The 14562-nt window shown below is 43.9% G+C and overlaps 1 protein-coding gene across 2 annotated transcripts in view; it reads right to left on the bottom strand.

The window, feature by feature from the left end:
- Positions 1-14562, bottom strand: part of KXD1 (KxDL motif containing 1) — a 197248-nt gene that overhangs the window by 115957 nt on the left and 66729 nt on the right. For both annotated transcript variants that reach the window (XM_069649290.1, XM_069649291.1), the window contains exon 3: positions 3471-3623. In XM_069649290.1, coding sequence (XP_069505391.1) covers positions 3471-3623 — 153 coding nt within the window. The remainder of the gene's footprint in view (positions 1-3470; positions 3624-14562) is intronic.

Here is a 14562-nt window from a genome sequence, read left to right as displayed (position 1 = left end):
GATGGTCGAAGCTTGTTCCCATCTTAGATTTAGGTTTAGATCCAGCGTTTTTCCACCCTGCATTTCCAGTTTAATAACTGTGATCACTTGTGTCTTTACTGTTGCCACCAAGAGTTCCTTACAGAAGCAACAGCACTGCTCGTAGCTGCACAATGCAGACACCTTTTGCAAAAACTCCCTGTCGGGTAGTCGAGGTTGTCACTGTCAATCATACTCCTTCTTTGGCCCTTGCAAGTAATGGGGACCTGTTAACTTCCACCCTTCCTGTATCTTTACCTGTGATGGAGGGGGTCTGTTAAATCCTACTCTGCTTTTGAGTTGGAGCCATTGGTGGGTGCTGAAGCAATACCCTCCCCTGATCCTTGAGGTCCTGAAAGGACACACTCAAAGAGTTGACGAGTTGCTACTCCTCCTAGGACTTTGATGCATGGCTAGTGTCCTTGGATTTCTCTGCTGAGAGTTAACATGCTCACGCCTCTGAAAATAGTCTTCAAGAAGCTCATATTCTACCCATGAACTGTCAGCCTACAACTAATGTGAATTGTGCATCACAAACAGACTTGTCTCCAATGGGTATTAATCATCATGTGTATATTTCAGCAGCCTCCCGAGATAGCTCCAGACCAGAGGCCTTGTCCTCTATCAAGGTAGTACCACCACTATTCCTCTCTGCCTCAGGAAGTAAACAACTGCAGAAGCACAGCTTCATCCCCTTGGTGCGTGCTACTGCACCTGCAGGAGGATGTGTAGATGGCCCTCATGAGTCTATAATGCCCAGACTGGCTAACCTAACAAGTTGACGCTTTAAAAAACTTAATATGCCAATACCCAAAGATGACTCCATTAAAAACTTGGTCATGGACGATAGAAACTTCATCATCACTAATGTCTCAACACCTTTACAGAGAGAATCTAGAGACTCTCTTTGCAATAAAGTTCTTGTTTGGCTTCATGCAAGATCCAGTCCTGGGGCTGTTCGTTGCTCCAACCTGAAGTTCTTCCTTAGGATTGAACTAGATGATTGGTGTGCCCAGGGGAACAGGGATTGTATTGTGGTGGGGCGCAGAGTTAGCACCTTGCCCCTCTACCTGACATTATGCAAATATCTGTCTGTGGCCTCTTCTAATCTTGGACTTGTAGTCAAACCTACTATGGTCGCCTGAAATAGTGATCCACTCCTTTTATTCTGTGTGTTTCTTTGCTCTTAATGGTCTGTTTTTCTTTACGTTCTGCCCTTTTTCTCATGCCCTTACTGTATGTATGTATGTATGTTATTTTGTAAGCGCTTTGAGGTCTATGGGCAAAAGGCGCTTTATAAGAATTTTTAATAAATAAATAACAAATGAAGTGGTACATACTATTTACATCATTGCTGTTTGTGCAATTGTTCAAAATACCCAATACTCCAAGCGTTCCAGCATAATATTAACTATAAAAGTGATTGCTTGACACTGTGTACGTATGTATTGATTACAAAGAACTCCAAAGATAATGTGATGTGGCACCAATAAAACTAATGAGGTTTTGGCCATTTTGCATATTACAGAGCATGTTGGGAAGATAAGAATGAATAAAGAGCTTATCCGTCATAGGTCTGTGAGAGGTGTATGACTGAATCACTAAATACCTAAAGCACACTGGGTTTAGTACGCGTTTCTCATTTTGCAAAAATGTTTTAAAAACAAAAGTCACCCTATCAATAAAGCTTTTGCAAATATCAAGCACATGTACAAGTTTGGCCATCAAAGAATTTACCTGTCAGAGTAGAATGACTGCTAACTAATTACTCACAGTGTTGTGGATCAGCCAGACTCAAACAAAATTGGCTTTATATTTAAAAAATGACAGTCAATTGGCTGCAATAAAATGCCGTTCTTCTGGCAATCCAACCTAGGCCTGGTCCTAATAAGCCTTGTTGTAAATATGTCTACGCCAATTAACTGCACCACAGTTCTGAACGATTATAATGGACTATAGGGTTTGTGGACTAGGTTGGAAGTGAGGGAGATTGTTGACAATTAAAGTACTTTAGCTTCTGGCTACACAGCATTGAGCAGCTGTAAGAGATATTTAGCCACAAGCTACAGCAATATTTTAGCTTCTGACTAAGCAGCTTCTTGCCATTGGCAGTGCCGTTGGGGAAGAGTTGGCCTCCAGACTATGGGTGAACAATGCTCCGAAGATATCAAATGTTGACTCCTGGTGAGGGCAGACAGAGCTGTTCGCAGAGCTGGACGAAGCAAGAGTGGAGGCAGGCAGACTAGGCTGGAGGACAGGTATGGCAGACTGGAACCACTCTTTCAATGCAAACCTATGGAGAGGGGAGGAGGGATCATCCCTCATTTTTCCTGCCTGGATTTTGAAGCACCCGAAATTGCATTTTGGGGTTTTTGAGCCTCAATTACATTATTTTTGAGAAGAACTACTATTTTTGACTGAGCTACATAGAGTAGCATTCTTTCCTATGGCAATCTGCTCACCACCTAGGGACATATATTATAAATAATTGGCCGTTTGCATCATGGTTAATTCCAATTGACACCAATTTATTTTATGGCACGTTTACCTTTTTTTGGCTACTTTTTGCTAAGAGAGCATGATGATTTTGATAAGTGTTTTTTCCTCCAATTGGATTTAATCCTATTATTAGATTGTGCAGACCATACATAAGCCTCCAAGCATCCAGCCCCCAGCTCTCATCTCCCTACCCTCTGAAGACAGTGGTGAGTAGGAGGGCCTGTTTTGTTTTACTCATATTTAATATCACACTGGGAAAGAACAGAGGTATTGAGAAGGCAGTTCATTTCATGACGTCGTCTAGTGAGAACTAATGAAGTAGTCAGTTACCTTTTGAAGTGGCTTTGTACTTCTGAGATGGTTGACTGGCCTTGTACAGACATAGAGGTAATGACAATGATAGCTGAATATTCTTTTGAACATTTTGCACATTGAGTGTGTTATGTGTAGTTGCAATACTAGTGGCAATGTTTCTTTATTACTTATTTCTCACAGTAAACAGAATGACACTATACATGTGAGTAAGAGCATTCATTGAGTGTTCATTATTGAGAATCAAGTCATTTGAGCATATGCATTATGAGTGGGGCATCTATTTGGAGTACTGTATATTGGCATACTGTATATGGGGCATGTTTTTATAAGAAAAGGTTTAGTAGAAGGTTTGACCAGTGGACCATCAATAACATATGCGATATTAGTAAATCCATCCTGTGTGTAAGAGTAGCTACCCACTGTAGGTGTTTGTTGCCTACTCCCTCTCCTGATGCACAGTGATCGCTATATGCTTTTCTCTACCTCTATTCCTATCACAGCTCTAACTGGGGGAGGTCTAGGCCACTCCGCTAGTGGTGGAGGAAAGGCTTAGTCAGATAGAGGTGATAAGAATCACATCACAGTTCTATGAAATTACTGCAACATTATTTCCCAGATACTATAGAAGCACATCTAACCGGATTCTTCGAAAGACAACATCTAGCTCCTTCTTCATGTCCACCAGCGTCCGCGTATGGTGCAGGAACCGCTCGTTCATTTGCTGCATTCTTCCATTGGAGAGGTTGTTGAAGTTGAGCAGCATTTCATTTGTCTTTTCAAATCTATCCAGCCTAAAGAAAATGTAAAGGGAGAGTTTACTGCTAAGGTCATTTGAACGTGGCAATTGCAAGACATTTTACCCCTTAATGTAAGGGAATTGTGTTTAAAATGATAGGACTAGATTTCAATTGTGCTTGTAGCAGGATTTTCCAAGGTTCTTACCACCCATAATTCACAGAAACACAAAATCAAAAAACACAATCAAACATGTCGGGAGTAAAAAATGGATCGGCAGTCTAGTGTCCCAATTTTAAAGGCATTGCCTAAACCGTTGGTCACATTTCCCTGCCCTGCTAAATCACAGTTTTCCCCAATACAGACTACATTATTTGGGGAGAGAGTTTTTGTCCGCCGGCATACTGGATAGGGAGCCATTCATTCTACTTTTGAAAAATGCCTACAAATATTTCTAATATCATACTGATTTCCAATTAACTACCACAAACCAACACACTTAAATAAAAAACTTCAACAATACTAATACATTATCATAGCCTTTGCTTTTCTTCTCATTATGGTAATCCATCATTTACATATTGCTGCTAACACTTTAATAAATGGCATGGCCTTAAATGATCCTTCCACTCCGATTTCTGCTTACCAAGTTTCCTAGCTATGTTTGAAAAGGAATGATCTACCCTGGCGTAGCTTTGGTAGTTCTTGTCTGGTCAGACTAGGTACACCTTGGTCTAATCTTTGCTTTCCAAGCCTTACCCACCACTGTGTGGAGTATGCACGGACCTTACCTTGCTTACTGTTCAAGGTTACATCCAGCCTAACGTAGAGCGCGTATATTTTTATGGGTTTAGGTTTTCCTCTCTATGCTCAGGACATATACACTCCTTTTGCCAGATCTCGGACCTTCTATTGCGTTTCTCTGGCCTAGAGAATGCCTGGAGGCAGTTAACAGTGTGATGCGCATCCACTGGCACACACTGAACAGCGATAAGGCTTATGGTACAACTAAATAGTGGTACGAATAGTGGGCTGCAATAGATTCATTTGGCCATTTTCTATCAGTCCTTTGCAGCAACAACAAAATCTCGATACTAAATGCGATTCTGCACTATTGTTACCCTCTGGATTAAAGTTGGATGAAGGGCCAGTTCTTTCAACCTGGGTTGTAAAATGACATCCATTAATACATGAAAAACCAACAATCTGTGTTGCTTTAAAACGGAATTACCTCCCAATGAAAATAAGATTAATTGGGTGCTGGTCTACAGAAGCATCCTACCTATAAAAGACGCTGCCGCAAAGCCAAGTGTATGTAATGCTTTTCCACACAATATTCAAGTAATGGTGGGAACAAGTGTATTTCCTGCGCAGACCCACTCCTGGCCCCTGACATTTATCTAGTTCATGGCTGGTGGTATTGTTTAACACAGTGGGAAATTATCACTGGTTATGGGATATGTATCACACTAGAGAAAATGCAGAGCAATGTATGTCCAGCCAGTGGTATTTTTATCACTTGTTACACTTACCAATGGCAGTAAAACAGATATACTTACAAATGGTGTAGCATTGTTTTATCAAAGTAAATGAATCTGTAGTGATTTACTTCAACAAACTCACTTCATGTGGAAGTAAATACATTTCCTTTTAGGGTTAGGGGGGAATAGGGAGGGGTTGGTGTCGTAGTGAGCAAATGGTGTGGGAGAAGGGATAAAGCCAGGTAGATCCATACCACCAATGTTATTTCTTCTGGAATGAGGCTACATAGGTATCCTCTATTTTGCGATCCTTGTTGATGGTCTGTCAGATTGAAGGTACTTTGCCGGACTCCCTGTGCCATCTATTGTTTCAGTTCTTTTTTTATGATCTCAGAAATCCAACCTCGTCTCATCTCTCTCCAAAGAAAACCTTATTTTGTCAAAAATGTTTTGAGCATAAATCATGAGTAAAGGAAAATAACTCAAAGATGACGAAGAAATTAGCTTATAAAGTGTCTGTAACAGGACAGCTAGGAGTCAATAGGACCCCAAAGACCCTTGTCTAGAGTTCTTCTAAGAAATCCTCTAGTCTTCCATACATTTTTAAGCAGTTTCTTTTGCTTTGCAGAGCCCATCTGTATACTGCTGTAGTGGCCCAGCGCCATGAGGTGTATGAACAGAGTGGGCTTTCTAAATCTTATCCATACCCATCTTTGTAACCTTAAGTCCGTAGTCAAAGACAGTATTGCAGAGAACGCATTCCAAACATTGTATGTTTGTTCCTCTCATTGTCATTTATATCTCCTGCTGATAGGTCGGAGCGTCAATGCAGACCCCTCATGTAACATTCATGTTTTGTTTAGTCTACTACTACTTTCTTTTTCTTGGTCAGTGGAAAGCTCAGGGGCAAATTTTTGTCACGTCAGATCACTTTTGCCTGCGCATGACAGTTACCATTATTGTGCATGGCCTTCAATTTCTCCAAAACGTGCCCCACACCTGCCATCTTTTCCTCTGCTGTGGGTGAAGGATTGGATGACAGACTTATGAATCTTCACCAATGTTCAATGTTTATTGTAGCTTACCAACATATTAAAGCAATCAAGTTATAGGGAAGCATGGTTAGTGCAGGTCTGCTCGTTGATCTTTCCCACCTTTTGGGACTGCCCTCTACTTTGAGGTTTTCCTTTGAACAGTGGATTTTAACACACATGTTAATCACCCAACAGCCTGGAAATGTGAAATTACAGTTACTCTATTTAATGAAGCACTCTGTTGCTCCCTCTGATGTGGCCTGCTTCCCATAAAGCTGTGTATGATTGGTCAATGTGTACATGCAATGGAGTGTTGCGAGATTGGATAAGGACTTTGCCTCAGATTCATGGCAGTTGGATAGAAATAAAGGTTAGAGGAGTAGGAGCTAAACGCTGCTCCTAGGTATTGGGTTCCACCCAGTAAGCAGAAGCTATCCCCGGAAATGAGGAGCTAGAATAAGGTGCACTACTACCTGAACATCCTCACAGATGTAAATAAGAATGTTTGTCAGTAATCTGACAAATCGTGGGATTCAGTCACTTCTCCGCAGGGGGGAGCCTTTTGCTGCGAGCCTAGGGAGTTGAGCCCGCTACGCGATATACTTCTTAGGGGTAAAAACAACCGGGACCTCACCGGGAGAGACTCTCCTTTGAGGACAAGGAATCCCGTTCCGATGAGGAACTCCCTAAATCACCCATCTGTTATCCATCACTAATAACTCCTACCCAAAGGAGACCAGAAGAACAAACTTATGTTTGTTATTGTCATACAGAAAGTCTAAATCATTGTGAAAAGATGCATTGGTTTAATATTAGGAAGAAGAAGATCATGCAAGTAGTGGAGTACACAAACAACAGAGAAGGTGGACTTTGATGCTCTGCCAGGGAAGAGCCAGCAATGAGTCATAAATCAATGAAGAGGAGTCCTGAATGAGAGAGAGGTCTGGGAGTTTCAGGTCAGCTGTGTGAGGCGAGCTGAAGGAGACCGGGATGCGCACTTCCTGAGATCGGAGGGAAGCTGGCGTGGAAGCGCTACACAGGGAAGACCCAAAGTAAGAAAAACTGAGGAAAGGAGCCCTCAGACAAGGAACTGAGACTGGGGCGGTGGCGTGACCGAGAGTCGGTGGAATGTGAGGGCATCATGAAGCAAGACAGACAGATTCAAAGTTCAAACAAAAGTAAAGTATTTACTTAAATGTCCGGATGGTTGAAGGCCTAACTTGCCCTATGCTAAGGTGGGATTTCCTTACCTAAAGAAACTAAGGAAAATCTGAGTCAGTAAGTTCAACAAAAGTCTGTCTGTGTCCAAATCCTATATTTGCCCTCACAATTAAAGCTAAACAATGGGTAGGGATGTCAGTAATAAAGGAGACAGTCTTTAAAGGAAACAGTGTTTAAAAAGTTCTGAGCTTCTTCCAGCTCCAGGCTTGCTTTTCAGCTCCCCTTCTCCATGTTCAAGACAGTTCCACAAAGTTTCAGGGTGCCCATCCTGACGTAGATAACAGTTCCAAAATGGCCTCAGGATTTAAGTACAAAACAGTTCCACAAAGTCTTGCGGTTCCCTTGCCGAAGAAGGCAACATTATTCAAAAGGAATCTCTGCGTTCCTTTCCCCACTAAAACCAGAAAATTCCAGAGTGGCCTCTGGATTTTCTTCTCCCAATGCCTCATCAAAACTTACAAGGTCTCTGGTTTCTCTTCCCCAAGACATCAGCTTGCCAACGTGTACTTACGTTCAGTCTCTCAATATTCAAAACCAGTTCCATGTCAACTTTACACGCATTTTGGTTCTTAACAGTTCATACAGATTGCTTTCTTCTGCTTCACTTCGGCAATCTCTTTCCTGCACTTGTATTTCTTTGGATTTCACAGATAGGGTATTCTTCTGTAACTGCAGCTGTGCTTGCTCCGACTGCCTTTTGGCTTTGACACAACATGTTTTCCTTGTTGCCAGTCTTTGGACTTGCCAGAATTAGCTCTTCCATACAGTTCACTTCGTGGTGCTATTTTTTCCTTCGCCACAGTGTTCTCACACTCCTCAGCAATGTTCCACGGTATAAGGTCAAAAGGGATTTAAAAAAAAAAAACAATTGATTCGAAAAATGATAGAAAGACTGCTCTGTGATCGCATAGAGCGGTCTTTCTAAATCGATCTGTCATGCCTCTGCTGCAGTGCCTCAGGAGACGGTCAAAAAGAAAATCAGTCTTTTTTGTGGTCGGGCTTTAAAATGCGGAAATATGACATAGCATCATGTTCCACACTTGCTTTACATTGTGTTTCATCAGATTCTTTCTTTATTTTCACTATATTGCATTAGTTCTTAACACCAACTTGTTTTCTGTGTTTTGGTTCATCAAAAGCTTTCATATGTTTGTCGAAAGCTTTCTTTTAGTTCGGCATTCAATAGTTAAAAGTTTCTGTTTCTTTGCTCACAGTAGTATTTGTTAGGTAAAATTTCACTTACTGCTATTTTACCTCTATATTTGCGGACCCCCAACTTTTTGCTTTTGTTTCAGCCATCTGTCCTGACTTTCTGCCGGTGAAGCACAGCCCTCAGCTGCACTCCACTGGGCTTTCGCTCATCGTTATGGGGACACTGACTCGTTGTTCTGACAGTGAGTACTGGGAAAAGTTGTTTCCCTTATTCTTATGATTTTGTTGCCAATTTTGTTAACAGTATTTCAGTGCGCAAAGTACATTACAGTACCACGCACTGGGGTCCTTGAGTTTTCAGCACTAGGTCCTCCACTAAGGATTTTTTGGTGAGTGTACAATATGCCTAGGTGTAGACTGGTGGCAGCAGAAGTTTTTTCATGTATTTTTATCAACTTTTACAGAGTCATTCCGCGCTTACCGAATTTGGCTCACAACTGTGCCTTGTGTCCATCATGGCCGTGCCACAAGTTCTTTTGTGTCCTTCTTTGGCCATTTTGTCCGTTGGCCTTCCTCCTGCTTTATTTGGTCCTTAGTCTAGTCCTTATTTGGGCATGCATTCATCTGCGAAAGCCACCGCTTTTCACAGGCTAATGCATGTCACGTGTGTGGGTACCCAGGAAGTGGGCAGGGACTGCCTGGTCCCAATCCACACTAATGGTGCCAGGATGAATGGAGCGAGAGCCTCAGTAGTCCCCGATTGGACTGTTGGAAGGCATGACTGGGCAGATCTCCTCATTGGCCGGCCAGTTGCGATATGAGGAGGGGTCCTGAGTGCAGACCTGCAGATCACCCATAGGTCCGAATCGACCTATACACGGAGCAAAGTATCCAGAGAAGCAAAGCAGATCCAAGGACTATCCGGATCTGCACATAGAACGTTTGGCACCCTTAGCCAGCCATTGTCCCGGTAGAGCCCTGCTTTGCACTCAATCTCCGAAGACCTGCAAAGGTGCTTCAACCCCTTGGAGTGGTGGGACCAATCACTCTCGATGCCGCCTTGGTGTCTTGCAAACAAGCTTTCTCGGAAGTGTCCATGGGCCCTCCTCTGGACTGACCAGCTTGTCCTTTGGCACCCTGCTGGAGGGTTGTTTCATCAAGTTTCGGCTCGGGCTTTGGAGGAACCCTAGTTCGCACTGCAAAGCCTCTTCTTGCCAAATCTCGTCATCCCTATGTCAGAACCAGGGGCCTGAAAGGCATGGGGTATTCTTGAACTCGTAGTGAAGAAATGAGTTCTTCCCACCAATGCAATACTCAGTTGAGCGTTTAATTGGTTGCAAGAGTAATTGACGAAGGCTGGACACGCTGGACCCCAAATGGCTGCAAAGAAAACACTGGGTTAGCAACTGGTATATGGACGGTACAAGTAGCATAAATGACAATTGGTAACCCACCTGACTATAACCAAGATGAATCCTGGGATAGCAGGTAAGAAATGGCCAGCACTGGAGTCAGATAGCGAATCTATAGTAAACACAACACACCACAGGTAAGCCTAGGACTGGAAATAGAATCGGATAGAAAAAACCAGGCACTAGTACCCTTTGCTTACCTATGTGTCCAAAAGCAGAACCTCTTTTGTAGCACCAGCACAGCAAGACGTAAACTTGAAAAGCGAATAGTTCCAAAATTCCACAATGAAGCAAGAACTCCACCTGTACCGCCGAAACGAGGACGCTTAGGTTTCACAAGTGCTGCAGGCAGTCTCTAGTCCAGCACAGAAATAAACACCCTATTCCCACAGGCACGAGTACGCCTAGGAGATGGTATTTCCAGCGCAGTTCCTTGTAGAGGTGTTTAAACAATGTCCATAAAGCAAGGCATTCCGTAAGCAGTCCAGGTCCTCAATCCACGAGCAACAACAAGAAGTGAAATCACAAGACAAAAGCACAGCCAGTTACACAGTCCGGATCATAGCAGTTAAACAAGGCTTAGACAGGAGGGTAAGACAAACGAAGTCCAAAAAACAAGCAAGGGTCAGAAAACCGGAGTTCAGTAGTACATAAAGCGCTGCTGTTGAAGTCCGAAGAAAAAAACAATCAGAAGCGCCAGGGGAAGGAGGAGGCGTGACTATATCGGCGTTGCTGCAGCGCGGGAGTCACGTGAGCAGAAAGCAGACGGGAACGTGACTGCAGCCGTGTCAAGTGCCAGCGTCGCCATTGGCAACTCCCAATGCCTTCAAAATAGTCCCTTGTGCAATCGCATGCCCGTATGTGAGATTGTTCATTTAGTATTACCAGGTGAGCGAGTGGAACGTGCCGGCGATTGCAACCTGACACCCTACTGCCTTGGGCCGCGAGAGAGAAGCGTGCGTCAGTCCACGAGACTTGGGTGCCCCTGTGTCACTGTGCGACAGTGGCGGTCGCTGCTGGTGACTTTCCCGCCTTTCTTCAAGTGTCCTGAGACCAGCTGTATCAGTGCTTTCTTTGTCCTGCATTCGGGACGAGAGATCCAGCTCCAGTTGTAAACTGGGCCTGAAGCACCTGTGCACTTTGAAGCTTAACCAAGGAGGGGATTTCGTACTCCAAGCGACCATCTTCAAACCTGCCAAGTTTGACCCCGGAGTGAGCTAAGGACGGTGAGTAATCATGCCAGTTACCAGTGGCCCCTAATTAATCCAATCACTTTTTATATACAAAGGATCCTTTGTGGTCCTTGCCTTCGCTTGGGTGGCCTCCACTCCCTAAATCCGTCCAAAAGTTGGGGACAGCTTTGTTCTCCGCAGCATATCCTACTCTGACTCTCTGAACCAAATTTTCTACACCCCCGTGCCCTCTTCTAACTTTCCTCCCCCGGGAAGTTTGTACTTTGCTGCTTTACACATCATCAAACGTTTTTACACACGAGCAGAAGGCTCCAATCTTCGTAGGGCTGGATTTCTTAAGTTAGGATATCCATTTCTGGAGTTGGCCATTGAGATAAAATGTGTTTGCTTTCCCTCCTAACAGGTTTTGGCGGGATTCCACACTTTATCGCAGTGACCGAAAAGTGACTGTACATATATTTTACATAGTGTGTTTTTAAGTAGTGTTATTACTGTGTTCTTCATTATTCACTTGTGTTTGTTCTGGGCCTAATAAATTGTGTATTTTTGACATACTACTGTCTAAGGGTAATTCTTGTCGTCCTACTGTGTGTGCTCATCCAAGACCTCAGATCACCCCCACCACTGCTGAGATTTAGCCTTGACTGCTCTCCAAGCTTCCTTGAATTGTCCTGGCTAACTCTGCAGAAGTGCTCCCTGTTTCCCTAACAAGGGTGGCCTCCTGAACAGTTCACAAGAGCAGAGTTCAGAAATCTATTTTAACATTATTCATCACAACCATTTACTTTTGTTCACCGTATCTTGTGCATCATCATCTTGCATTCATTCCGTATTCCCGTTTGCCACATAAAAGCTCCTTGGAGCGCCCCGGTTCGAGGGCTGCCTTATGCTCACTCACCTGTCCTTAAAGTCTCCTTCGGGCGGCTTTCTTCTCTTGCCCAGCTCTGCATACGCTTTCCCAATGGACTGCTCACAGTTGGCTCTTCGTGGGTTGCCAGAAGCTCTGCCCTCGCCCTACAGATGCTGCAGGTAGCTTACAGCCATCAGAATTCTTCCTTGGCCCGCAGCTCCTGTTGCAGGCACTGACCAGTGCAGCTCCCACCATGGCAACCCTTGAACGGCCTCTCCAGGCCCCGGCAGCACAGTTCTTTTTGGATTTCCCCGCCGGCATCCTGGTTTCTCGACAGGACCCCTTTCGGCCACCTCATATTCAACAGGATTTCTCCCTCTTCAGGCCTGCAACGCTCAGCCCAGCTTCTCTCCTGCTAGTCTCCCCATTCCCTTTGTCGGCTCCACCTTTTATACACCTGCAACCCTTTGACAGGTTGTAGGTGCGTGTCCTCAGGCTCAGTTGCCGGACCATAGTTAGGGGAGAACTCTGGACATGCCTGACCCTTACACCAGTCTGTAGGCCTGTTCCTCGTCTCAGTGCTAGAGTGGTGAAAATACATGTTAGTGTTGACTACTCCTATTAGCCTCTTCCTGTCCCAGTACTATAAAGGTCTGAATGAGGGGAGATGGTTTGCAACAGCCTATAAAAAGGCAGGAGGAGGTTGGTTCCGATACAAAGAAGGGGGACAGCATGTCTCCTCTGCAGATCTCCTCTTCTTCACCCTCTTCCTAGTGTCTGTGTATTTATGATCTCTTCTGGTGTTATCCCGGGCAGAGGAAAAAGGGTAGCAATATCCCACGAATGCAGCTGGGACTGAGGGATCATCATGGAATGGAAATTGGTGATACCGCGTCTCACCAAAGGATAATCCCTTACCATTCCCCAAGTCTCACCCACCCAGTTGATCCTCCCTTGCATCTCCAACCCCAGGATTGGGATCCAAGAGCGATGGCCATTCCCTGGCCATCTGAACAGAGGATGATGGGGAGAAAGAAGTGAGGAAGCCCTTAGGGTCCCCCCACGGGACTGGGGAGCCCAACAAGGATGCTCAAACCACTTAACCAGCCACAACATAGAACGGGTGCAACAAAGGATAGAAGTACAGCAGAAAGCAAGAAGCCAACTTGACAAACCTAAGAAAGGTTCCCATCCTGAATGCAGACACATTGATGCAAAACCTGGGAGAAAAGGTAACGGGGGGTGGGAGGGTGGGAACCCGGGAGGAGATACCAAGAATAATGATGGAAAGCATCATACTCGCCCCAGTGTGGACCTTATATTAAAGTTACACAAGAAGAGTGAGAATCTTTGGGAGACGTGCATACTCATCTCAGTAAAGACAATCACTGAGAAAGCTGAGGCTCATTATGGGGATAATGATACTCATCACAATAAAGATGAAATAGAGAAAGACAAGAATCATTACTGGAACATTCATGCACGTCCCAGTAAAACACAAGAGGGAATTACTACTGGAGCCCTCCTACTCGCCTCATTAACTATCAAGTGGTGGAGAACAGTGAAAAACATTCTGGCAATAACTGGTCCAGCCAGGGTAAAGAATGGACATGGAGTAGAGAAAAAGTGACAAGTTTAAAAAAAGAAGGGGAAACAGAAATGTCAAGGACACGGTAGAGAAAGTGAAGGAGCCCAGTATCTGAACTATATGAACTGATCAAAGTAGTTGCCAAAAACTACCTACGACTAAGTTACTAAAAGGAACATGTTCCTTGCCTTGAAGCGCTTTGAAACACATTGTGTATAGGCGCTATATAAATAAACTATCATAGCATACCATGACATGCTGGAGAGCAGACCGTAGGAGAAGGGAGTCATTCTCTTGTGCCTTAGTTAGTTTTGATAGTGGCAGGGACAGGTTTGATGAGCTTTGGACAGAGGACCGATCTTTAATTTGGACTTGCCAATGACTGACAAGCACCCTAGTTAGTTTGTGTTGGGTAGGGAAACCAATAGCATAGGGAAAGTAAGAATAACAGATTGATGTGCTTGTCCTCCTTCTGACCCGCCACAGTAATTTGTGTTTTAATGGTTTATATATGTGTCCTATTGCTCCTTTACACTAATTTCCAAACACACAGCATCTCACGTTTTATCATAAAATGCATACATATAATACAGTCATGAACGTTTTATGTAGGCATTTTACGCAATGCTTAATTTTCATTTTCATTAATTTGGAAGAGAGCGGGCACTAAACATAATATCTGTTTCCGGTCTCCCTTATCCACTCTGCCTTACAAATGGGTTAGCATTTATGCCAGCATGACATTTTCATGCTGGTGTATATGCTGGGATTCCTATGCCATCCATTGTAAACACTGCCTTCCATGCGTAAGTGGCTGGCGCATTTTACCTAATTAGCACTAGGAACTGTAAAAGGAAGGTGTGCAGGTGATTTCACCTGCTTTTTACTGCTCCCTTTTGCAATTTGCAGTGAAAATGACAAAATATTCTGGCCGCAAGAGAGCACCAGCCAAGGTAGACTTAATACCACAGCTCCAGCACCAAACAACAAAATCCTCTGTAATACCCCGTTTGGGGGCAGGGCTGAAAAGAAGATTGCGGACTATATAAAAGTAACTTAAACAT

The sequence above is a fragment of the Ambystoma mexicanum genome, chromosome 1p (assembly GCF_040938575.1).
Source record: "Ambystoma mexicanum isolate Mex_15411 chromosome 1p, UKY_AmexF1_1, whole genome shotgun sequence".
Classification (NCBI taxonomy): domain Eukaryota; kingdom Metazoa; phylum Chordata; class Amphibia; order Caudata; family Ambystomatidae; genus Ambystoma; species Ambystoma mexicanum.
Note: the sequence above shows the minus strand (reverse complement) of the source record. Positions and strands in the feature narration are given on the sequence as shown.